The 26,600-nt window shown below is 42.9% G+C and overlaps 1 protein-coding gene across 1 annotated transcript; it reads left to right on the forward strand.

Annotated features, from left to right (window-relative positions):
• Nucleotides 1-1,572: 1,572 nt before the first annotated feature.
• PDK4 (pyruvate dehydrogenase kinase 4) lies at nucleotides 1,573-24,222 on the forward strand. The gene is made up of 11 exons (XM_075922337.1): nucleotides 1,573-1,781; nucleotides 3,260-3,401; nucleotides 4,354-4,425; nucleotides 5,880-6,064; nucleotides 6,862-6,951; nucleotides 7,535-7,612; nucleotides 9,737-9,813; nucleotides 10,438-10,536; nucleotides 14,771-14,881; nucleotides 19,576-19,689; nucleotides 21,301-24,222. Exons 1-11 carry the CDS (start codon nucleotides 1,640-1,642, stop codon nucleotides 21,439-21,441), a joined length of 1,251 nt encoding a protein of 416 aa, XP_075778452.1. The 5' UTR covers nucleotides 1,573-1,639; the 3' UTR covers nucleotides 21,442-24,222.
• Nucleotides 24,223-26,600: the final 2,378 nt, after the last annotated feature.

The following is a 26,600-nucleotide window of genomic DNA, read 5'->3' on the forward strand; positions in this document are numbered from 1 at the left end:
AATTGATGAAGGAGAGCAGAAAGCACTTTTTACTGTATTGTGAACTTGTGGTAGAGAGTAAAGGTATTTTCAATTATATGTGAAAGACCAAAACTGAAGCAAAGCTAAGAATACCATGAGGAAACTAATAAAACATAATTGTGATTGAACAGTTGGAAGCCTTATAGCTTCCTTTCAGAACATCTACTTGGAGCAGGGTTGCAGTAATGTTTCAGAAACAGTGTAGCCAGATGGCCAGTTTTCAACTGGAAATTCCTGTGGAAAAGGATATCTGATGGTGTCCATTCAGACCTACTAAGCAAACACTCAGGGTGCATCTAGACTGGCAAGATTTTGTGCAAAAGCAGTTGCTTTTGCGCAAAAACTTGCCAGCTGTCTACACTGGCCGCTTGAATTTGCGCAAGAGCACTGACTTTGTAATGTACAAAATAAGTGCTTCTTGCGCAAATACTTTCCCCCTCAGGAAAAAGCCCTCTTGCGCAAGAATACTTGTGCAAGAGGGCCAGTGTAGACAGGAAAGAACTGTTTTGTGCAAAAAAGCCCCGATGGCTAAAATGGCGATCGGGGCTTTCTTGCGCAAAATCGTGTCTAGACTGGCCACGGATGCTTTTGCACAAAAGCACTTTTTGCTTAAAAGCATCTGTGCCAATCTAGACGCACTTTTGCAGAAATACTTTTATCTGAAAAACTTTTCCGTTAAAAGTATGTCCGCAAAATCATGCCAGTTTAGACGCAGCCTCAGAGTATGGATACTCCTACCGGCATTAGGCAGCTGCTAGTAGTTGCGTGACTAGAAAGGCTCACGATACTATACATATATTTTAGTGCCTGCTCATGATACTATACATATATTTTTGTTAGTCTCTAAGGTGCCACAGGACTGCTTGCTGTTTTTAAAGAACTAATAATTTGGGGTCTTTGCCATCAGTCAGGTGAGTCTGTAGGAGTCACTTTTCCCAACCCACACTCTGTTTCTCAGCCACAAGGGGCAGCAATTGTTTCTAATAACTCCACCCTCCGGAGCTGGCAACGACCCCGCCCCACCCCTGCTCCTTGTTCCTGCTCCTTGTTCTCAGAATTCTAGGAAGAGCAGCCCCAGCCCCGCCCTCGGAAATGGGGGCGGAGTCGAGCTGTTTACTCCGAGCCTGGCCCTATAGGGGTGTGGCACCAGCCTCGCTGATTGGCTGGCTCTAGAAGGCCAACCTCGGCCGGAGTGGCCCATTAGGGGAACCGTGAGCTGGCTCCTTGGAAGGGCTCACTCCGCGGGAGGGGAGGGAGAGTGTCATCGATTTGCCTGAAAAACAAGGACACGGGATCAGCAACTAGGCAAGGCAGAGACCACGCCTCTTCCACCCCACAGGCAACCACCACCCTGTTCCGCGCTGTTCTCAGCGCCCGTTGGGCTCCTCTTTGGGGTGAAGAACAGAACAAGTGCCCCCCCCCTCCACCGGATAATGGTACTGGCGGGAACCCCAAGCCTGTCTAGTCCTCGCCGAGGGAAGGCTCCGTTGGGGCGTGGCTTATCTGGCGCCCCGCCCCATGGGAGGCTGGTCTCCGCGCGGTAAATAGCGCGGCAAGTGAGGGGCAGCTTCAGCAGTCGGAGAGCTACCCCGGCGCGAGCCAGTCCCGTGTCGAGGCGATGAAGGCCGCGCGGGTCGCCCTGCGCAGCGCCGGCCCCCTGGCGGCGGGCGGCGGGGTGGGCAGCCGGGTGCCGCGCGAGGTGGAGCGTTTCTCCCGCTACTCGCCGTCTCCGCTCTCCATCAAACAGTTCCTGGACTTCGGTACGCGGCGGGCGCTGGGCTGCGGGCAGGTCGGGGGGCAGCTACCGGGGATGGGCCCTAGCAACCAGCCGCTGCCGCCGCCGGGTCGGCTCCTTCCTCGGGGGTCTCAGCCCCCCCCCCCCCCCCCCGTTCCCCGTGCCGCGCCACGTCGCTGCTGAAAGCCCCTGCCCTGGTGTCCTGGAAGCGAAGCGGCTGCTGGTGGGCAGAGGAGCTGATCCCCGGGGCCGCTACCTTCATGCGCCCCAAGGTTTGCAGCCGGATCAGGAGCGTGGTGTTGTGTGTATTGGTGCTGGACGTTGCCCAGCGCCCCGCCAGCGCGACTCCCCTGAAAGGTGTCCTTGGAAACGGGGGCCCGCGCTGCTGGCAAGTCTGCCTGGAGCGGAAAGATCCGCCCGTTGTAGCTATTGAAGCTGAATCTAAAAATAGGCCAAAAATCATCTTGTGCGTTAGTACTGCTGCTGTGCAAGCAGTGCCAGAGCTCAGTTCTCTGTATGTCACCAACTGTGGGGCATCTGTCAAGAAAAATAGGGTGGTTTTTTTTAAAGGAGTACTTTGTGCTGCAGGCCTGACTATCTGCTTTAGCAGCTGGGAAAAGTTGATCCTTTGAGCTTTATAGGGAAGGGTGGGACAGGTTGGCAGACAATCCTTAAGAGGCTCTGTTTATGTAGGATTTTGGCTCTTGTAGGTGATGAGGAGGGAATCCCCTCTGCTTGAGCTTGACATGCACAAATGCCTTTGCATTTCTATGTGATACCCAATACAGAACATGTAAAGTAAAGAAATCTTGGTACATGTATAGAAGAAATAGTCAATATAGCATTCTGGCTATATTGTAGGTGGTTTGCATTAGGGATGTTAAATTTAGTTTAATCAATTAATTGATGGAATTTCCATCAACTAGTTGATTATTTAATAAACAGAGGAGCCACAGTGGGGTTAGCTCCTGGCTCCCAGCAGGCTCTTACTATACTTAAAAGGCTGAAGTGCAGCATTGGGGACCCTGCGCAAGCCATGACCTCTGATTCCCAGCTTGTGCTGGGTCCCCCTGCTGTACACCAGCCTTTTAAATGTATTAAGAGCTGGCAGGCTCTTAGTACATTTCAAAAGCAGAAGCGCAGCATCTGAGACTGGGTGCAAGCCTGGAATTAGCTGATTCTTGGCTTGCACCCAGTCCCTGCTACCCCTCTGCCTTCCCTGCCCTCCATGAAGATAGTGATGGGGGAACCATCTTTCAAGCCAGCTCCCCCCAGCACCGGCTCCTGGTTCCCCTCCTTCCCCCGCTGCCTCTGATAGAGACAAAGTGGGGGGGGGGAGGGGAAGTGACTAGTCAAGGGATTAGTCGCTTACATCGGTAGTTTGCTCTTGTGCAGTTGCTATAATGTAATCCTAGCATCTGAGGGAGTCTGCAAGAAACATGCTCGCACTTGCATGTTAAAATCCATTTTTAAAAATAATACTTCACTGTTCTCACTTCATAGGTTCAAGTAATGGATGTGAAAGAACCTCTTTCGCATTTCTACGTCAGGAACTTCCTGTGAGGCTAGCAAATATCCTAAGAGAAATTGACCTGCTTCCTAAACAGTTACTGAGCACTCCATCAGTACAGCTGGTAAAGAAATGGTAAGTAAGAATTCTGTTTAGTAATCAGTACGAACTATGATAAAGGTGACAACTCTAGGATACTGGATATTCTTGGCATAAGAAAAGACAATAGCAAAGTATATGGTCAGAGGGCAAGGAAGCAAGTAGAAAGGGACTTCAAATATGACTTCACCCATTTGTGCACCTTCATGATCCCTTAAACATCCTGAGAAGTGCTGGCCCATTCCAGTTAACAGAATTATAAGCAGCTATAACATGTTTTTACAACACCGAATAAGAAGTCTAGAAAAATAGCATGTGAACACTTACGTCACACAACAAAATTAAATCTCGAAACAGCATTTTCCATATCTTCACAGCCTACCCATTATTTCAAAATGCCACCAAATAATAGGCTTCTATTCTGACGTCCCGGTAAACCTCATTCCACATGGATTAAGGGATTTGTCAGAATTGCAGTCTCTTTCGAAATCTGGTGCTATCTACAATCTTGAAATAATGCGTAACTCAAATTGTGTAGCTTATTTCGAGCTAGTGCGGCTGTGTAGATGCACCCTAGGAAAGTGAAATGTATTCTATTCTGGTTCTCACATCAACTAAATCATTACCAGAGTTTCAATTGCAGCTATTAAATTCTACTTCTTGTCACCAGTGGAATTCAGCCATCATAATCTCTATTATTGTAGGCAGTGGATGGGCCAGCACAAACACTACTTTGCTTTCCAATTTTATGTAGCATTTGGAGGGCTGGCTGATGTCAGAGGAAGAGGAGAAAGTCTTTCACATGGAACTACACAAGTTGATTTTGAGTGGGATCATAGAGCTAGGGCAATTTATTAACTTATTAAATCCTAATTTGGGTGGGAACTTTTTCTGCTACTACAGTATTGTTTAACAGACAGTTAAATAACCAGCCTTTTTGTTTTGTGTTTGTGTGGTCTTGTTTTGTTTTTTTACATTCTTTTCATAGGTACATTCAGAGTCTAATGGACCTTGTTGATTTCCTTCAGAAAAACCCAGAGGACCACAGGGTTTTATCTGAGTAAGCAAGTCACTTTTCATCTACCTTCCCATTTTTCCATAATGCATTCATCTTACAATGACTGATTATACTGGGTTAAAAGACCTGCTAACTGTTGCAACTAGGGATATTAAATATCAGTTAATTAACTAATCGACTAGTTGATGAAATTTCCATTGACTAATCAATTAGTCGATAACGGGGGGGGGGGGGGGGAATCCCACTGCAGCTCTGCACATTAAACATATTAAGAGCCTTGCAGACTCTTACTACATTTAAAGTGCAGCGCTGCAGTGGGGTTAGCTCCTGGGGGCAGCGTGAGCCTCTCCCTCTTGCTGCTATTTGATTAATTGCTTACATCCCTAGTTGCAACTGCATTGACTTCCCGTAGTTTTGTAATGTGACCTGTTGAAACTGACCAAGACAATGCAATAAAGCTGGTAAATGTTGCTATGTCAACAGATCTTGTTTTAAGGGGCAACAAGTCTAATAATATGTTAACTGGCATGAGAAGGGGAAAATAATAATTAAACAAAAATACTCTGGGTTATCCCATTCAAGTTAAAGTTCTATTATAGGTTGGAGCATTGGTTCTGGTTTTTTGTTTAACTCAGGTTTTTATGAACAACTTGAGCTAGACACTACTAATATTCCAGTGTATTCTTTCATTTTACCTATGGGTCAAAAGCCCCCCCCCCAAAAAAAGAAAATATTGTATATCTGAGTAAGACCCAGGAAGTGACTAGACATGGGAAAACTTAAGGACAGGTGTGGGGAGAGAGTGTCCCATTATGTGCTTTTGGCAAAGTCCGGCAAATTCTTGCTATTCTACTTTAGCCAGAAGTTTTTCTGGTCCAGGGGAAGAGAATGACTTGGGCCTGACTTACACTCTGAATTGTACATTGATATACTACATTGGTACATTGTGCCTCTCTGGCAACAGATTTTTCCAGATATACACTTCATGTAGGCAGCACTTTGTCAGTAGAAGAATTCTTCTGTCAACCTACCTACCACCTCTTGGGAAGGTGGATTATATGCACTGTGGGAGACACTCTCCTATTGGTTTAAGTATCATCTGCACTGAAGCACTGCGGTGGCACAACTGCTGCTCTAGCACTTCATCTGTAACAAGGCCTTCGAAGTGTAAATCATCAGAAAGGTGCAGACATCTTATGAAGCCAATTTACCATTCAATTATTCTGATGTAAAACAGAAATAATGCACTGGTGAATCAAGCCCTATATTTTTAAAGGGTAAGCTCTTCTATGTAAGATAGCGATGACGTCCTTCATTTGAAAATTATTCTATGAGGCCTTAAGACACACACACGCATGCAATTGTATCTAAAATAAGACACTTTCACTAAATTAGGGTTTCTTTGTGCCATAACTTAACATCCTGCTATAGAGAATTTGACACGTGCCATTGTTCCATCTTAAATATTTATCTGAACTTGTCTTGTGATTATTTAGCTTTATAGATACTCTTGTTACAGTCCGAAATAGACACCACGATGTTGTTCCTACAATGGCGCAAGGAGTAATTGAATACCAAGATTCCTCTAGTGTGGACCCAGTCACCAATCAAAATATTCAATATTTCTTAGATAGATTTTACATGAATCGTATATCCATCCGGATGCTAATAAACCAACACAGTAAGTCTTTTTCCTTGAAAAAATCATTTTAAGTATTGTGGAACATAGTCAAGTACATTTTTATCTCTGTTAGAGGAGTACAGGCAGTCCCCGGGTTACGTACAAGATAGGGACTGTAGGTTTGTTCTTAAGTTGAATCTGTATGTAAGTAGGAACTGGAGTCCAGATTCAGCCGCTGCTGAAACTGACCAGCGGCTGACTACAGGAAGCCCGAGGCAGAGTTGCTCTTCTCGCCCCGGAGGAGGCGGGCGGCGGGACCACGGCGCATTTGGGCGTCCCGCCGCTCCCGTCCTCCGGGGCGAGAAAAGCCCCGTTCGTAACTGCGGCATAAGTCGGATCCGCGTAACTCGGGGACTGCCTGTATTACAGGTGACTTTGTATCATTAGTGTTTAGTGCTTTTAAGTGTATATATGAGTTAGAAGAATATCTATGAAAACTACCTTAATTTGAAACTTCAGTGTTAACTCTAAACTAATGAAAAGGAGGTTGTGTGGAATGTAGTGATACCATCCTCACCTATGAATAGACTTTAGATGTTGGTCTACTAGTAAAAAAATTAGCATAGTTTGTCTTTCCAGTAAATAGTGTTTCTCTCTGCGCCCAACCCCTGTGCTTGACTCTTCAAATCTATAATACTTTTTCCCATTGGATTGGAAAAAATCTCCAGTATCTGAAATTATTAATTGCAAAATATAAAAGGAATATTTTCCTAATCAGTGTGTGTGTGTGAAAGTGAACTGACTCAAGTTTTGTTGCTTACCTGAAATAAATCAGCATTTTTATTTAATCTTAACAGCACTTCTTTTTGATGACAATACCAACTCGGGTCACCCACGGCACATTGGGAGCATTGATCCATGCTGTGATGTGGTGGGAGTGGTGAATGGTATGTACATTCTTAAATCCTGTAAGGTCTCTAGTCTGTCCTCCTGCTTAGTACTGACTGGCTGCCAGTAGCTTGACATGCAGATAAAAGATGTCCTTTTGTGGGGTGCTGAAAACAACCTCTAAGTGCCCGACCATTGTAGAGTAGCTGATCTCCTGACTTTTAAGGAGGATGCAAGATAGAAGAAGAGAAATTTATCCAGAAATAATTTAGGACATTATTGATCTAGTATTAATGAATGCTAAATCAGATGGGAGGTGTGAGTAGTCCACGGCAAATCAATATTAGCTGTGTGTGGTGGAAAAACTTCTTCTATTTTTCATTCTTTTTATTCTACAAAACTCTCAAATTAGCATTTAGGTTCTGCAGCGTAAATTTGCATATTAATCTTAACGCTGTTCATCACAATTCATAGTAATAGTTTATAAATATTTCATGTTAAAAACCTGCATGTTTACATCTTGCAATAATACGTGAATGTCATATGAAGAGATGTTGCCAAAGAGATTAAATTGCTTGTATTATAACACTTCATTTTACTACTGCATACTCTTATTTTTATAAAATTAAAAAAATATTGCAGATGCTTTTGAAAGTTCCCGGCGACTCTGTGACCAGTATTACTTAGATTCTCCAGAATTAAGGCTTATTCAAGTGAATGGTAAGATAATGGCTTAATGTCTTATTTGCAGACTAATAATTCTTATCGATAGCCAAACTGACTCTTCTAGGAAGTAGATCCTTTCATTCAGCCTCTCCTTAGTGCTTTTGTCAGAGTAGTCTATACATGGCTCTGAATCTGGTTTACCAGTCAGCTAATCTCATGTTTTCTCCTTCCACTTCTTTAAGCATCTCAAATTTTGTTTTTTCACCTTAAGTTGTTGCAATCCAAGCCTTCTCTGCATTTTGCTTCCAGAAGGTAGTACATTGGTATAACTTTTTGACTCTCAAATATGAACTTTTTGAGGTGTGGTTCTCATAAATGCTGCGGAGGACAAATTGATCTGTTTATATACAGCTGCCCCCCGAATTGCGAACGGTCGAGTTACAACCATTCGCACTTGCGACCAAAGCTCCCATGGAGCGGTCGTAAAAGCGGTCCCCAAGTTACGAACGCGACACGCGCTTACGAACAGCGTGTTTGGTCCGTAACTCATTCGTAACTCGGAGAGCGGCTGTATTTATGTAAAAAAAAATCAGCAAGCACTGTCATATGATGGCAAGAAATAAACTTCTTCACACAGAAACTGGATGCAGCACTAGACTCCAGCAACTACTGCGTTCTAATCCACATACTCTGCATATGTCTGATTCTGTACAGTTAGGATATGTCTACACGATCACGTTAATTCGAATTAAGTTAATTCGAAATAGTTAATTTGAATTAAGCTAATTCGAATTAACGCATCTGCACACAAACTATTTTGAATAGCGTTTTGCTATTTTGAAATAGCACGTTCATACTGAGTGGACCCCGAACCGAAGTTAAGGCTGGCCAGAACCAGTGCCAGCAGGGCATCAGGTTAGGACTTAGTGTGTGGGGCTGCTGCCTGAGGCTAACTGAGCTCCATGCTTAAAGGGACCCTATCCCCACCCCAGACAAACAAGCAAGTGGGGAACCCTGAGAACTATCTCGTTCAAACTAGGGTGGCTAGCGTAGACATACTCTTAGAGTGCCCTTCGGAGCTTTAAATTAGGAGCTTTAATTCGAACTACCTAATCCGTGCTGCGTGTAGCCGCGGGCAGTTAGTCCGGACTACAGGGCATTTAAAAATGGCAGCGCCCGGGAACATGCAAATGAAGCCCGGGATATTTAAATCCCGGGCTTCATTTGCAAGTTCGAATGCCTACATTAGCCACCCTAGTTCAAACTAGGGTGGCTAGTGTAGACATACCCTTGGAGTGCCCGCCCTTGGGACACCACAGCACTTGGCCACATGGAGCCAGAGTTGCCCCTGGGCACGCTGGTGCATCTCATGGGGTCGTTGCCATCATCCCGGCTGCACTTGCTGCAGGTTGCAGGCCGGGGGGTTCATCAGGGGGCTGTCAGGATCCAGGAGGCCCTGCAAGAGAGCGTCCACCCCGAGTGGTGGAGGGCTGGCTGCCAGTGGCTTGCTGGCTCATGTTCTGGGGCCACTGGGTTGGGACCCGGTGGCTACTGCTGCCTCTGGGCTGGCAGGCTTGGAGCTGGCAGAGGCACTGTGGCCAGGGTCTACCCCTTTAATGGCTCTGGGGCTAGGGGAGAGGAGAGTAAGTTTTCCTGGTTGTGCTCAGAGTGGCCACCAGGGCTCCCTGGGAAGAGCTGGAGGCCCCCTATTTTGAATTATGTGTATATAGAGCACTTAATTCAAAATAGCTATTTCGAATTTGGCATTACTCCTTGTAGAATGAGGTTTACCAAATTTGAATTAAGCAATCCGCTATTTCAAATTAATTTCAAAATAACTGTTTGCACATATAGATGCTATTAAAGTTAATTCAAAATAATGGCTGTTGTTTCAAATTAACTTTGCAGTGTAGAAATACCATTCATTAGTTCTTGCCCACTCTATTAGGAATGCTAAAAATTGAATGATACAAACAATCACTTGAGAATAATTCTGGTGTTCATAAAATTAATGCATTGTGCACAAACTGGGATACAATGTGCTTTTGGGGAAAATACTCTTTCACTCACTACTTTATATACTAGAGCATGACATTTGTTTAAAATAGTTTGGGAAGCCAAGCTAACAGAAAAGAAGCCTTAATGGGGGGAAAACTTGTTTTCTTTTTCTCCCTATAGGAAAAATGCCGGGACTACCCATTCACATTGTTTATGTTCCTTCCCACCTCTTTCACATGCTGTTTGAGCTGTTCAAGGTTTGTAAACCCATGTTTCTGTTATGAGCATGCCAATGCCCAGTTCTATGACCATGACCTAACGTATTTCAGTCTTAGTGAGCGAAAAATTTAAATCTCAATATTTGTTTGGTAGGGAATGTAGCATCTGTGTGCTCTTGGGAGGGAGGGGGAGAAAGACCAAGAGCTAGTGGAATTCAAGAGAGCTTGGCTTGTTTGAGAGTAAAGCAGTTAGAACTTTTTAATGACCATAAAGCATGGCTATTGTGTTGGAATCTGACTACAGCTTTTCTTTTTCAAATTGCATAACCTCTAATCTTCATGTTGGGCAGGTACAATTTAATGTTACATCAACATAATGTTGATGTGCCCTTTCCAATAATGCAGTCCCAAATAAAAGGTCTGCTTTTGGAATCCTTTCTAGATACAATTTTTTCCTTCCGTCTATACTATAATAAATTACTAAGAACATTCCCCAGAGACAGTTGGGATGGGGGTGGGGGAGAAGTACAGTCAGGTCTTTCTAATAAAGACCTGATATGCAGTTGAAGAGGAAGGAACCACACAAGAACCTACTATCTGGTGCTGCAATAGTGTTATATAGTTAACTGAACCAAAATCTTCTGATGACTTTAATTTCCATAGAATGCAATGAGGGCAACAGTTGAACATCAGGAGAACAGTTCTTCCCTTTCTCCAGTTAAAGTGACGGTTGTTCTAGGAAGCGAAGACCTGACAATTAAGGTAATCTGTTACTCAACTCCAGTAGCCCATTATGATAAGTTCTTCTCCCTTCAGGGTGCCATCTGGGGCTGGCTTACTGCTGAACCTGCCTGACCCACGAGCCTGGGCTCCCTTTCACTCTGTAATGCTGTGACAAGGTGCAAACACTCTAGGTATCTCAGGATATGTCTATACTACAAAGTTAATTTGAACTAACGGACGTTAGTTCGAATTAACTTTGATAGGCGCTACACTAGCGCTCCGCTAGTTCGAACTTAATTAGAACTAGCGGAGCGCTTAGTTTGAACTAGGTAAACCTCATTCTACAAGGACTAAGCCTAGTTCGAACTTACTAGTTCGAATTAAGGGGTGTGTAGCCCCTTAATTCGAACTAGTGGGAGGCTAGCCCTCTCCAGCTTTCCCTGGTGGCCACTCTGTTCAACACCAGGGAAACTCTATTGCCCCCCTCCCGGCCCCGGACCCCTTAAAGGGGCACGGGCTGGCTACGGTGCCCGTGCCAGGTGCAAGCCTGCCAGCACCCAGCCAGCAGACCCTGCAACTGGCACGGCTCGAGCCAGCCACCCGATGCCCCCCCCAGCCCTCTCCCTCTTCCCGGGACCGGGCTGGCGGCTCCCGCGAGCTTGCCCGTGACCGCAAGAGGCAGGCACCCGCCTGGACTAGTGCGGATATCGTGGACCTCGTCCACGACCTCCGCACTAGGCACAGGAAAGTGGCCATCTAGGGCAGGAGAGCTGCCAGCCTGGCCACCCAGGAGCAGGTGTGCATGAAAATCAAGGTGGTCCACTGAGACCCTGAGCTTCAATGGCCGTACTGGGTCAAACCAAAGGTCCATCTAGCCCAGTAGCCTGTCTGCCGACAGCGGCCAACCCTAGGGACCCTGGAGGGGATGGACCAAAGACCGTGACCAAGCCATTTGTCTCGTGCTATCCCTCTCCAGCCTTCCACAAACTTTGGGCAGGGACACCACTCCTACCCCCTGGCTAATAGCACTCCATGGACCCAACCTCCATGACTTTCTCACTTCTCTTTAAACTCTGTTCTAGTTGTAGCCTTCACAGCCTCCTGCAGCAAGGAGTTCCACAGGTTGACTCTTTGCTTTGTGAAGAACAACTTTCTCTTACTAGTTTGAAGCCTGCTACCCATTCCTTTCCTTTGGTGTCCTCTAGTCCTTCTGTTATGGGAACTAATGAAGAACTTTTCTTGATGCACCCTCTCCATCCCACTCATGCTTTTATAGACCTCTATCCTGTCCCCCCTCCGTCTCCTCTTTTCTAAGCTGAAAAGTCCCAGTCTCTTTAGCCTCTCTTCATATGGGACCTGTTCCAAACCTCTGATCATTGTAGTTGCCCTCCCCTCTCCTACCCTCTCTCTTCCCCTCTCCCACCTCCTTTTCCCAGTCTCCCCCAGTTTTGTTCAATAAAGACAGATTCCATTTTTGACCACACGTTTACTTTATTTTGTACATCAGGAAGGGGGGCTAGGGAAGGGTAAGTGGAAGGAGGTGAGGGAGGAATGGGGTACGAGCCCCCGATGGGGAGGACTGGGCTGGCTCTGTGGGCTTCTGGGGGTGGAAGCTCTCCTGCAGCCCCCCAATTGCTCCCTCTCCCCAGATGGCAGCCTGCGGCAAGTGCAGCTGGTCTGATGGCCGAGTGCTGTGATGTGCCCAGTGTGGGCACTCAGGGCACTCTAAGACAGGACTGCTTTGCAAGTGGGGCACCCCTGAGAACTGTCTGTCCGGGGTGGGGGTCAGGTCCCTTTAAGCACAGCCCTCGGCTAGCCTGAGGCAGCAGCTCCATGCTCTAAGTCCTCATCTGATGCCCTGCCGGCACTGCTTCCGGCCATCCTTAACCCCGCTTCAGGGTCCCCTTAAGGTGGACATGCTAGTTCGAATTAGCAAAACGCTAATTCGAACTAGTTTTTTAGTCTGGATGCGTTAGTTCGAATTAGCTTAGTTCGAATTAACTAATTCGAACTAAGTTAGTTCGAATTAGCACTGTAGTGTAGACATACCCTCACTTTTGACAGCACACACCCTCCTGCAGAACTTAAGCCAGGTCTACATTAGACCTGGAAAATTAGATTAAGGTATGCAACATAACTGAAGTCATCTTACCTTGATGATTTGGTGCAGTCTTCAGAGAGAAGCCGAGAGGGGCAAACTCCCCTGTCAGCTTACCTTATTCCTTGCAACTATGAAGGGTAGGGATGTTAAATTTCAAGTAGTTGATGGAAGCACCAGCTCCTGCTCTTCGCGTTCCCCCCCCCCCCGTTGCCTCTCTGATTAGGGGGAGGGATGGGAAGCAACTAGTCGAGTCACTAATCAACTACCAGATAAGCATATGCTGGTCAGGTATCTGACTATCCCTTACGTCCCTAGTGAGGAGTACTGGAGTCACCGTCAGCATTCAATTTAGCAGGACTTAACTATTTCATTTAACTAGACCTGCTAAATCAAATGCCAGAAGATTGATCTTCGGCACAGCAAGTGGAGACATGACCTTAAATTGCTGTGATCAGCATTGCATGGGAAGGCTTAGCTAAGGAATTGCCCAGTATTCGAGTAGCCTCTAGAGTACCCTCTGGAAGATAAACCCAAAATTGTACAGTCTTGCACTGCATAAAGACCTATACAGCATAAATTCAGAGTTGCCCCTCCCTCAGTGTGGAGGAAGACCTGCAACAACACTCTGTTATGGTCTCCCTACACATTGGGTTTAGACAAACAAGTTCATTAATGATTTTTTAAAAAGTGACTACGGGACAGGAAAGATCAAAACATGTTACCTAGCACAGCCACACAATCTAAGCCCCATATACTGAATTAACTAGTTATAAGTAGCAAATTCTCATCCTAAATGTAGCTGTTCTATGTAGATTTTGAAGATTCTTGAACGCTAGAGCTTAAAACTCCAGATATTCCTTTTGCAGGCCAGACAGCTTTAGCCTGGGGTTGGTCCTTCTCTCCTAGTCCAGTCTTTCATTCCTTAGGTTTTCACAGCTGCTCTCTTGGGCAGGGATTCTGAAAGAGAACCTTGATGTCACTTTCTTGCCTTAAATAGTTTTTTGCATATGGCAGGAATCCTTTGTCTTCCAGTCTGATTCCCACCCCATCAGTCAGTGGAAAAATACTAGTGTTCTCATGGACTGCAGTAGCAAGTGATTCAGACATGTAGGGCTATGGCATCATGGGAGAGAAGTTGCCTATAATGTCCTCAGAAAGGTTCCCTTGTGAGAGATTAGGAAGAATAATAGGTCTTAGAAGATACTAGTGTCCTTTTCAGTCGGTCAACTAGACTGATTACATTGTCTTAAGCTTTTTTTTTTAAATGAGTGGTCCTGCAGTACTTAAAGGTACGTCTAAACTACATGGCTCCGTCAATGGAGCCATGTAGATTAGTGTACTCGAAAAAGGGAAATGAAGCGGCAATTTAAATAATCACCGCTTCATTTACATTAAAATGGCTGCCACGCTGTGCCAATCAGCTGTTTGGCAGCACAGCACAGTAGTCTGGATGCTCCGCGGTCAACAAGGGCTTCCCAGAGCGTCCAGACTACCGCGCTGTGTCGCCGAACAGCTGACTGGCACAGCATGGCAGCCACTTTGATGTAAATGAAGCGGTGATTATTTAAATTGCCGCTTCATTTCCCTATGTCTAGAAACCTCATCTACATGGCTCTGTCGACGGAGCTTTGTAGTCTAGACATATCTTTAGAGACTAACTAAAAAAAAATAGCTAGTACCATGAGCTTTTGTGGGCACAACCCACTTGTTCCTAGTTATCTATGCATTTATTACAAATACGTTTACAGTAATCCTAACTTCAGATACCAAAATCCTGCATATACACAAGTAGGATAATCCAATTTAGTAAATCGGCCTTTACAATCTCACATGATTCACTTTGCATAATATTTTAATGTCATATTCATAGCATCATATCTCTGAACAGAGTGCAACGTATTGTTATACCCATAAATGAAATCTTCTGCCATTTGTTGTAACATTCAGTCTAACAGCTTGCTGACTCAACCAAGACAAAGTTAATGTCTAGTAAAGAGTTTTCTCTTTAAGATAACTGACACAGATTGTTTCAGAAATATAAGTTTTTGTGTATCTAATCAGGAATAACTGATGGGTTATTGGTGGATGGTTTCAGCTGCTAATGCGCTATGCTATTTCTACTACAGACTTGCTATTTCTATTAAACTTACAATTGACTAAATTTTTAATTAGATATCTGACAGAGGAGGTGGCGTTCCGTTGAGGAAAATCAATCTCCTGTTTAGCTACATGTATTCTACGGCACCAAGACCAGCGCTAGATGACACTCGTAATGCACCTTTGGTAAGATCTGAAATCTACTGTAACTTGTAAAGAAACACTCCATGCAAGACAGTAAAGTACCTGAAATCTCCTCAGTCACACTGCTTGTAAGGTAGTTAAGGCAAATTGAACTTCACAATAAAAAAATATACACTTTATTGTAATGGGACCAGTGGCATTCTAAGGCTTTCTTCGCTGTACCTTGAAATCTCTCCCATCTCCACTTAAGGCAGCTTGTTAATGTCTCATACCCTTTCCATTTAAAAAAAAAATCTTTCCTGTAGAAAAACAAATCTTAAAGCAAAGAATGTTTAGTGCAGAAATGGACAAAGCGTGTTAAGGGGGGCAGTCTCTCAATGGCTTGTGTGCCCGTCCTACGTTTGTCTTCAGATGTACAATCCAAATTGGGCTATATATTTGAAGAATAAGTGAGATTCCCCCAGCAATGGTTGGTGCTAGCTGAGATGCATTTCTAATGACTGTCTGGTTTTCTTAACCTCTGGACATCTGTATGCTGGAATCTCTCTCTTCTGAACAGCTGTAGCTAGGGTAGACTTTTTTTAATCGCCCCTCCCCCCAAAAAAAATCAAATTTAAATCAAGTTTCCCACTAATTTCTTCACATGTCTTAAACAGTGGTGCAAATTTTATCACTAAAACATATTAATTTACAGCTTACTACAGCATTTTACAACATTGAAGAGAATATTCTTTGTCAAATCAAGTTCTGAAAAAATTCATCTAGTAAATTACCTGTGTCATGCTGCAGATGCAGCAGCAGCACATTAGAAATGGTAACTAAATCTCACAGACTCAGTAGCGCTTGAATCTTATTTATGTAATATTTAAGGTTAAGTTTAGCTTTTGCAATTGCAGCAGTCCTCCTGAGTTGCCAGATGATGATTGTCCTTAAACTCTTTCAATTTTTTTTCAAATGTTACTAACTCTAACAGATAAGTCCTCAGAACACTGAGGCTACGTCTAGACTGACATGATTTTCCAGAAATGCTTTAACGGAAAAGTTTTCTGTTAAAAGCATTTTCGGAAAAGAGCATCTAGATTGGCACAGATGCTTTTCTGCAAAAGCACTTGTTGCGGAAAAGCGTCCGTGGCCAATCTAGACGCGCTTTTGCGCAAAAAAGCCTCGATCGCCATTTTCGCGATCGGGGCTTTTTTGCGCAAAAAAAATCTCAGCTGTCTACACTGGCCCTTTTGCGCAAAAGTTTTGCACAAAAGGGACTTTTGCCCAAATGGGAGCAGAATAGTATTTTCACAAGAAGCACTGATTTCTTACAGTAGGAAGTCAGTGCTTTTGCAGAAATTCAAGCGGTCACTGTAGACAGCTGTCAAGTTTTTCCAGAAAAGTGGCTGATTTTCTGGAAAAACTGGCCAGTCTAGACACAGCCTGAATGTATAATATCCTTAACTTCTACATCTAGCTATTATCTTCCACTGTTTTTCATTCATAGTCTAAAACAAATTTTTTTTCAACTTGCAATCTATTTCTTATTTGTGTGAATAATACTAAAGGATGAAAATACTCTCTCTGTGCCAGAGGAAGCCACTGCTGTGAAAAGTTGGCTTAGCAACTCAAACTCTGTATTAAGGTGCCTGGCTAATGATTCCCACCAATTCAGAGGGAGTAATTTTGTTCAAAACATCATTCATAAACATGTACTAATTGTATGGTTTTCCTCTAGCCATGAAATTTATTATGACTGGCATAACTGAGGATTGGTGTTGTATGGGTTTTTTTTTAATGCCCATGGCATAGCAGCAGCATCTTCAGAAGTTAGGCATCTACCTTTATAAAATACATCTTTAAAAGAAATTTTCAAGAAAATGAAGTGTGTTAGTGTTTGATACATCCGCTTCTTTATTCCATGCAGTTTAACTTTCTGGTGAGGTATAATTCTTCAGTGTCTCTAGGTGCCTTCCAAATGTCAGCATTGGCAATGCAACAGCAATTTCTCTGAAGTCTGTTTTAAGGCTATGGATAATAAGTTTCAATATATAGAGTATATCCTCTACATTCTTCAATCTAATTTTTAGATATTTTGGATGAGATACTTCCATCTGTTTACAGTTTTCTTCATAAAGTTTTGAGATTAGGCAAATTTTTAATAAACAGTTCAAAACAATCAACAGAATTCCATTGAACATTTTGAGGGGGAATTAATTTGGATCCTCCTTTCTTCCATGAAACTGACGCAAAATGGTTGTGTAACAGGACAAGTACTCACTACCATAGGTACCTCTTGCTGGACAGTCTGGGAATTAGCTTTTCTATTCTCAAGCACCCCCTTTCAGCTGGTGTTTCACCCACTGTTAGCCTATTGTCATCAACCACCTAGGGTTAGGACCCATGTTCCTGCCAGACAGTGTAGCATCCTTCTCTTTTGAGTACTGCCCTACTGCAGTGTCCCCACTCTCTGGGTCTTCCCCCTTTGAGAACCCCAACCCCCTATGCCTACCTTGCCTCAGTGACCTACTGCCAGTCTTCATCTAGCTCCTGCCACAGGGGCAAACTACAATCTGAAATGGCCACTCATCATTTGGAAAGGGGATGCAGACCTGCTGCCTTTTCCTATCTCTGGCTGTCTCCCTGCAGCTCTTGTAGTCTCAGGCCCTACAGACTGGGGGCTTGCCTGGCCAGAGCTATCCCTGCCTTTCCCCAGCCCTGCTTCAAGTCAGGATGTCTCTGCCTTCCCTGGCAGCTAAGTCTGTCCTGCTTCCCAGCTAAAGCATAAGTCAGTCTCTGTCTCTACCCCACCAGGAGCCTTTATTTATACTGCCTTCAGCTGGGTTCTAATTGGCAAATTCCTGCCACAGCTGCTGGCTCCATCCCTCCAGTCCTCTCCCATAGCTGGGTTTTAATCCTTAAAGGACCAGTGCGAGGCAGATGTCCTATCACAGGTTAAGGAAGTATTTTATTAAAAATTGGCACTGCAGCTGTATGTTTATAAGAAACTGAAGGCTGCTCCTTAATAGTATTTTCTCATCTTTGCCATGTTTGCAGTATTGTCTATGATAAAACTGCACATGTGACAGGTAAACTTTTGTTCAGTTTACTACAGCTTTCACTGTCACTCTTAAATATTCTGTGTGGGCATTTCCTGATGTATTGTTTCTAAAAGAGATGCAACCCTGTCTTCAGTATTACTGGATCATTATGTACTTGCTCTACTTACATGTCTTTACACCATGTCTTAAGTCACTCCTCTGTTATACTTCATTAAGGTCCACTACGACATAAGCATATACAAAAAAAATTGTCAGTATGTCTGTCTTTTCACATATACCACACTAATACCAACCCTGGTACCTTCCCTTGCAACAAACCCCGTTGCCAGCTTTGTCCACATATTCATTCTGCTGATACCATTATTGGACCTAACCAAGTGAGTTATAAGATCAAGAACACATATTCCTGCGCATCCAGAAATATAATCTATGCTATCATGTGCCGAAAGTGTCCGTCCTGCATTTTGTCTTTTCACATGTGATTTTAATCTGCTTACAAATTGAAAGTCCAGAACTTTCAAGAAGCAAGAGCTGATGAGTTAGACTAAAACCATTAATTCATTTTTTAAATTGCAAGTGTAGGGGTAGCATGTCTGTGATGAAATTTAATTGTAGAGTCTTACAATGAGAAACTTAGTATTTTAATTTTAAAGACATTTTAAAATGTATTTTTATCCACCTGGGCTGCAACCTGATCAGTGATCTCTGCTCCCTATCCTCACTTGACCCTATAATTTATGTGCTGCTGGGTTTTGTCAGCAGGGAGTGAGGCAACTTTTTGCTGCTAGGAAGAATAGAATAGGAGCCATTGCTTTTTTTCTGAAGCTATGTAGCCAGCCCCTCTGCATCTCAGCTCTCTTCTCTCACTTGCACTCTGCATATCCTTGTTCCAAATTGGGGCCTTTGAGGAGACAAACTTAAAAAACAAGTAATTTGCCATCTTTCCAGCTCTCTACTTCTGCCACATCTGGTTACAAAGAGAAAGCAGGGCTGGGTAAACTTAAGTACACTATGTGACGTGAGAGGTGTAAAAATATATAATTCTCCAGGGCCTGGTCTAGACTAACCCCTTAGTCTGAAATAACACCCTCCAACTTTGAATTAGTAAGCAGTGTGTCCACACTACCAAGCTCCTCCTTCTGGAATAAGGGACCACAGAATTCAAATTTTTTATTTCTGCTTTTCATGAGGAATAACTAATTCCAAATTTGTAAGTCCAAAATAATGTTAGTATAGATGCTTCGGTGTCACTAATTTGAACTTCTTGGCGTCCGGAAAGCCTCCCATAGCTCCATAGAGTGCTTCCTGGGGCTCTGAGTCTGAGGTAGCATGTCCAAATCAATGAAGCCTGCCTCAGACTAATTTTGATGCTTCCCCATAGTAAGGACATGGAACTTTGAATCTGTTAAATCGGGAGTCCAAAAGTCAAATTTAGTAAACTGAAAATCTCCTAATGTAGACATGGCCCAACTGAAGACTTGAACTGAAAGATCTTTTGATGTATTTAATGATTGAGGATGAGACTGACTCTTTTCATAACATTCCAGTGTTCTAAAATTAGGCTTCTTTGTTAAAATTTTGAGGACAGAGGGTGGTGAGGGAGAACCTCTGCAGTAACAGATGTTCAGGAATCAAAACTGTCCCCTTCAAACAGGTATAATGCTGATGTGTTGTACTTAACTTTATTTCTAGGCTGGTTTTGGATATGGCTTGCCAATTTCTCGTCTATATGCTAAATACTTTCAAGGAGATTTGAATCTATATTCTGTACCAGGTTATGGAACAGATGCCATTATCTATCTGAAGGTATGTATTTTTGTTAAAATTGCTGATTACTGATAGGTAAACTTAATTGACACTGAAGTGTGGTTCTTCACAAAAGTGACTGCAGGCCTAACTTCAGCTATAGATCCTGTGTTCCTGTTGAGCTAGAAATTACTCAGCTGGACTGTCAGAACTAAGGGTAAATTTGTAGGGTAAATAGAAATTGCATTAGTCTTCAACCGGTCCAACTTACATTAGTATTTGCCCCCCCCCTCCCCCCATGTACACACACAAATTCATTTTGTATGAATCGGGGTGCTTGCTAGAATTGAAGCACCAAAGGTACAAACATTCAAGCAGCAGATCTGAGTCCTCAGTGAGACATCGAGTCTTAAAGGAAATATAAATAGCTGTTACCAATAACTTTTTTTTATTCAGCAGCTAATGTATACGTGCTGAATTCTCAGTAAATTTAAAGACTTAAATTATGGCAGATTCTTCATTAGATAAAAGCGGCGAGGAGTCCTGTGGCACCTTATAGACTAACCGAAGTGTTGGAGCATAAACTTTCATGGGCAAAGACCCACCTCGTCAGATGCACGTCATCGGACGTGCATCTGACGAAGTGGGTCTTTTCCCACGAAAGCTTATGCTCCAACACTTCGGTTAGTCTATAAGGTGCCACAAGACTCCTTGCCGCTTTTGCAGATTCAGACTAACATGGCTACCCCTCTGATACTACATTAGATAAGAGTCCAGTCTTTCACCGAATTTCTGCAGGTATATACTAAGTTTCTGCAGGTAACTGAAAAGAAATGGTTTTTGTTAGTCTGCATCTACTTCTGAGAGGTACTTTGCACTGACTGCATTACAAAACTTAAATATATTTAAGTATCTAAGTACAACCTATGAAATGGTGTGTATATAAAGTGTCCCATATTATAGTAACTTTCTATTAATATCATCCCAACCTGTCTGTTCTTCATAGAATAGTGCTGTATCTATAAAATGGGGTGAGATGTATCTTTGGTCCCTGTGAGAAAGATATCCTGCTAAATCCAGGGTTATCTTCATTTTTTTTAATTGCCCCAAAGAAATCCTATCATGTAGAACAGACAGGGGTCATGGCCAATGTTCCCTCTAATCTTTTCCATCCATGTACAGAAACACTTTTTTTAAAAATGTGCACTGAAGCATGTATATGTACACCATGAGTAGAAACAAAAAACCAAGCTGTGTGTGCTCTGCTAATCAGTTGGGTGGATTTGAATCTCTTCTGCATGGCCACCCAAGCGCACAGCTTACAGAGAACACTGGTCTTAGCCTGTAAAATCTGGTGGCAACATCTCTTGACATTAGAGGACATCTTTCTCCTGTCCAAACTCTCCATGGCAAACATAAGCACAAGACCACATACTACTATGGTCTATTGCAGATGCAAAAGAATAATGTGGAACTATTAATCAATACTTAGATTAGTTATTTAATGAATGTCAGTGGTTCAGGTCTTTAAAACTTACTGTTATGTGTATATTGCTTTATGATTTTTAAATGATCTATTAGAACTCTTACTGTTCTCGAAAAGTGACTTGAAAGAGATAATTGAATAAGTAATTCTTGTCTTTTGAGGATATTTTTGTTTTTTGTTTTTAGGCTCTTTCAACTGAATCAATAGAAAAGCTCCCTGTGTTCAACAAGTCTGCCTTCAAGCGTTATCAAACAGCAACAGAGGCAGATGACTGGTGCATCCCAAGTAAACCAAACCACTCAGTGAGGCAAAGTGCAACAGTATGAAAAAATGTCAGTGTTTAGAAAGGAATCTGCCTGTTTCGTCAATCAGGAACATTACTTATGGGCATTACTCTATAGGTCCTGGAACAGGAGGACGGTCAGTCTGTTTAGAAGAAGAAAAGATCATGCTGCAGATCTGGAGCTCATAGTCCAGAGTCCCAGGACTGGCCTACAAGGCGGACAACTGCCCAGGGCACTATGGTCGGCAATGGGGGTGTGTGCCGTCACTGTATAAGCTGTTACAGAGCTTTGCTGCTTGATATAAGCAGCAAGTTATATGGGCCCATGATGCTCTCAGGCACCAGGAATATTCCTGGCTCGGGGCTATGCTCCGCCAAAGCTTTTAGGACTGGGTCTTTGCCATGGCCCTGCCTGCTGCCCCTACATGCTATTCTTTCATGTGTCCCCTGGCCTGCTTGCTGACACTGGATGCTATAAAACAGTCTGGGGCCCCCGCCAACTCAGCAGGGCCGAGCATTTTTCTGCTGCCCTGCAGCATGTGTGTCTGCATACTGTCCCTGCCCCAAGCAGCCCTGTGGCAAGTGGGAAGTTGTGGGGGCTGTGCCTACAGGCAGAAGCAGCATGCAGAGTCCCCCAGCCCTCCCCAGTTGCTCCAGGAAAGCACTGCACCCCACATCCTCTTCCCCTCAGTGCCCCACTCCTAGAGGCTATACCACTGCCCCAGCCCAGAGGCTGCACCCAGACCCCCTTCCCCACCCAGATTCCCTCCCAAGACTCTTGTTGACCTTGAGAGAACCTTTAGGTTCTTACAAATGTTTTTCATTCTTTTTCATAGTGTGTTGAAAAACATATCACTGAAACTACTTAAGTAATTCTGCCCAGTAGCTAAAACTTAATACAATGCATAAGTTGGTAAACTTAGTTTATCCACGTGTGATCTGGAATTGCCAAAGATGATTGGATAGCCTAAACAAATTATAAAATGGGCTGACAGAAATTTCCGTCTTACCGAATCAAGTATATCTTAAATATAAGGATGTAATAGGTCACCTTCACTGTCACACAGTGCTTCAGTAGCTTTTAGGTCTTTATATGCTAGAGAAGGTCATGAAGTGCACCTCAACATAATCTCTCAGGCCAAATAAACATAAATTTTGGTTTTCTCTAGGCTTATTAATGCCTGAGCACGATCTGTGCTCTCATGCTCTTCAGTGTTTTTGTAATGTATAACCACATCTCCTCCAGGAGAGGGACAGTGCCTTTATTCTTATGCATGCTTCTAGGCCATTGAACAATGTTAATACAGGTTGAACCTTTCTAATCTGTCTCTCTGTGGTCTGGCATAATTTTAGTTAGCTGGATGCCCACTTATTATGGATGTGGTCAAGTTCCCCACTGTCCCATAAAGTTTGTTTACAGATGGCTCTATTCAGTGCTTTTTAGATCTAATTTACCCCTAATATCTTCTAAGAGGCCAGCAAGTAGTGGAAGTGTTGGTAATGCTTCTAAATGTAAGCATGGTTTTTATGCTACTTATTTCCTTGTGCCAATACAATAAAATTGTGTATCTTTGTTATAAAGAGAGTTGGTGAGTCTTGGCTAGATATATGCTTTTATAGGGTATATCAGTATAGTCATACATTCAGCAACATTGCAAGCATTGTCCCATTTATTCACTACAATATTGATCTCCCATGGTTCTGCACCAGTCTAATCCCAAGGGTACCAGACTAGAGGTTCAACCTGTACTTGTAGATGGAAGTATTATCTTGAAGCCTATATTAAATGATAGGGCAACTTCCTAATCTGAAGTGAGTCTTCAATACCAAATCTTTTATATTCCAATTTATTGCACTGTGTTTTGAATGTTTTCAGTCAACATGCCTACCATATCCACACTCCACAGGGGGGACTTTTTTGTATAACTACTTTGCTCTAGACTTTTTTAGCTGTTGAATTTGTTTGGGGGCTCAGGTTTCTAATGTTAGTCTTTTACTGTACATAATGTTTTAACTTAGTGATTTTTTTTTGTAAACTGACTTTCACTTCATTATTGCAGTGGGTCTGCTCAGGGTATATCTTTGTTTATGAGGGTTGTACAGCTTCTATTTTGTCAGAAGTTGTAAATTTTGCTGTGCAGAGCATCATCCCAAATATCCAATAACTGTTATTTCTGTGTAAAAATATCTAGCTCTGTCAGCACTACTTATGTTATTTGAGCAAGCTGGGTAGGAAGGACTAAATTTAGTGAAACAATACAGTGCTTGCTTTTTAATCAGCACTGGAACTGTACAGGCACTTGCATTGACAAGGTAACTCTCTAATTTGTGCATTGTTTACACAATCACAGGTTTTAAAAGTTTTCCTTATGATCTAATCTACACACTGTAGCTACGTCTACACTGGCCCCTTTTCCGAAAGGGGCATGCTAATTTTCCAGGTCGTAATAGGGAAATCCGCAGGGGATTTAAATATCCCCCGCGGCATTTAAATAAAAATGTCTGCCGCTTTTTTCTGGCTTGTAGAAAAGCCGGAAGAGAGCGTCTACACTGGCCCTGATCCTCCGGGAAAAAGCCCTTTTCCGGAGGATCTCTTATTCCTACTTCAAGTAGGAATGTGTTTTAGCCTACATTTAACTCTGCCACTCTGAGTGCATTACGCAGATCTGAAGAACAGCTCTGTGTAAGCTTCAAAGCTCATCTCTCACAATTAGAAGCTGGTCCAATAAAAGATATTACCTCACCCACCTTGCCTCTAATATAGTTTTGGGAGTTTTTTAGGTAATGGATCAGTTGTGAATAAAGAATAGTGATGCAACTCTCACGGTGTGAAGTGTTTCTTGAGTAAACATAAAAACCTATGGACTAGGACTACAAAGGCCTTGTAATCCAAGTATAAAACAGATAAGAGACCATGAGACAGTTTTACTGGCACTACTAACAAACTAGATGATTGGACAACAAAATGGCAAATGAAATTTAATGCTGGTAAATGCAAAATAGTGCATATTGGAATAAATAATCCCAACTATACATACTCTATGATGGGGACTAAATTAGCTATAACTACTCAAATAAGAGATCTTGGAATCATTAAAGATAGTTCTCTGAAAATACCCACTGGCTACGTCTAGACTGGCATGATTTTCCACAAATGCTTTTAACGGAAAAGTTTTCCATTAAAAGCATTTGCAGAAAAGAGCGTCTAGATTGGCACGGACTTGGCAAAAAAGCACTTTTTGCGGAAAAGCGTCTAGATATGCTTTTCCGCAAAAAAGCCCCGATCGCCATTTTTGCAATTGGGGCTTTTTTGCGCAAAACAAATGTGAGCTATCTACATTGGCCCTTTTGCCCAAACGGGAGCAGCATAGTATTTCCGCAAGAAGCACTGATTTCAGACAGTAGGAAGTCAGTGTTCTTGCGGAAATTCAAGCGGCCAGTGTAGACAGCTGGCAAGTTTTTCCGCAAAAGCAGCTGCTTTTGTGGAAAAACTTGCCAGTCTAGACGCAGCCACTTAGTATGGAGTAGAGGTCAAAAAAGCAAACAGAATGTTAGGAATAATTAAAAAAGGGATAGAGAATATCTTATTGCCTCTTTATAAATCCATGGTACACCCACATCTTGAACATGGTGCACAGATGTGGTCATCTCATCTCCAAAAAGATATATTGGCATTAGAAAAGATTCAGAAAAGGGCAACAAAATGATTAGGGGTTTAGAATGGGTGCCATATGAAGAGAGATTTAAAAAATTGGGAATTTTCAGCTTAGAAACAAGGAGACAAAGGGGGTATGATAGAGGTCTATACAATCATGACAGGTATGGAGAAAGTTAATAAGAAAAAGTTATTTACTTGTTCCCATAATGTAAGAACTAGGGGTCACCAAATGAAATTAAGAGGTAGCAGGTTTGAAACAAACAAAAGGAAGTTTTTCTTCATGCAGTACACAGTCAACCTGTGGAACTCCTTGCCATAGGAGGTTGTGAAGAACAGGACTTTAATAGGGTTCAAAAAACAACTAGATAAATTCATGGACATTAGGTTCATCAATACTTCTTAGCTAGAATGAGTAGGAATGGTGTCTCTTGCTTTTTTGTCAGAGGCTGGAAATGGATGTTAGTAGAGGGATCACCTGGTCTGTTCACTCCCCCTGGGGCATGTGGCATTGGCCACTGTTGGAAGACAGGATACTGGGCTAAATGGACCTTTGGTCTGACCCAGTATGAATGTTCTTATGCTTGAGGTAAGTATTTAAAGGGAGATATTCAAAGGCACAAATGGGAGCTGGCAACTAGCTGCCCTTTGTGCCTCTGAAAATCCCAGTCTTCATCTGCAAGAACCTTTGGAACTATATTATTATGTAAGCCTATATGCTTCCAAACTGCTGAATTTACATTAAAAATGGGCACCCAGAGCCTTGCTAGGTAAGGTTCTAATTAACAATCCCCACAGCAAGAAAAGAAATTGGAAAGAGTGGAGATGAAAGTTTGTGCATGTTCAAGACTGCTTTTCTAAGCCACTTTATATAGGTGATGGTGTGAATAATATTGTGTTCGCATCTGGATTGTAAGCCACAAGGTAGTATAATACAATGTGAACTCTAAATCCTATTCCAATTCTCAAAGGCCTTAGATGTATCACAAATGGTGTCATTTTTTCTGGGCAGCAGAGGGAGGCAGGTTTTCTGGAGTCTTTGGAGAGAGATCCAAATGAACATCCCATGCATTATAAAGCAATATTCAGTGAGCTAGCCCCAGAACCCCTGGTTTTGGAGGAGAGGATGGTGGAGCTTCCTCCCTTACCCTCTGCAGAACTAAGTCTGCAGCAGCATTAAGTTGTGTAATTTCCTGGCTATTCTACTGGTAAGAGAGCAACTTTGCTGCCACTCTCCCGTTTGGGATAGGACTCCTGCCACACACACACATACCAAACTCAACTGCTTAGGTTTGAGGCAGGATTTAGCTCTTAACAACTGTACATTTTTACCTGCTACGCAGCACTATCCTTTTTTAGTTCTGAGCCAAATGATCTATGTTAACAGCTCGCATAGATGCGTATTTTAATAAACAGACTAGACTTAGTTTTCCAAGAATGTTCTTCCGTTTCCCTTACAAATAACCCCAAGTACATGTAAAAACCTATACATTAGATTTAAGTGGTAACACAAACTGTCCAAAATCAGGATGGTTGGAAATAAACTC

This window comes from Pelodiscus sinensis, chromosome 2, assembly GCF_049634645.1.
Source record: "Pelodiscus sinensis isolate JC-2024 chromosome 2, ASM4963464v1, whole genome shotgun sequence".
Classification (NCBI taxonomy): Eukaryota; Metazoa; Chordata; order Testudines; family Trionychidae; genus Pelodiscus; species Pelodiscus sinensis.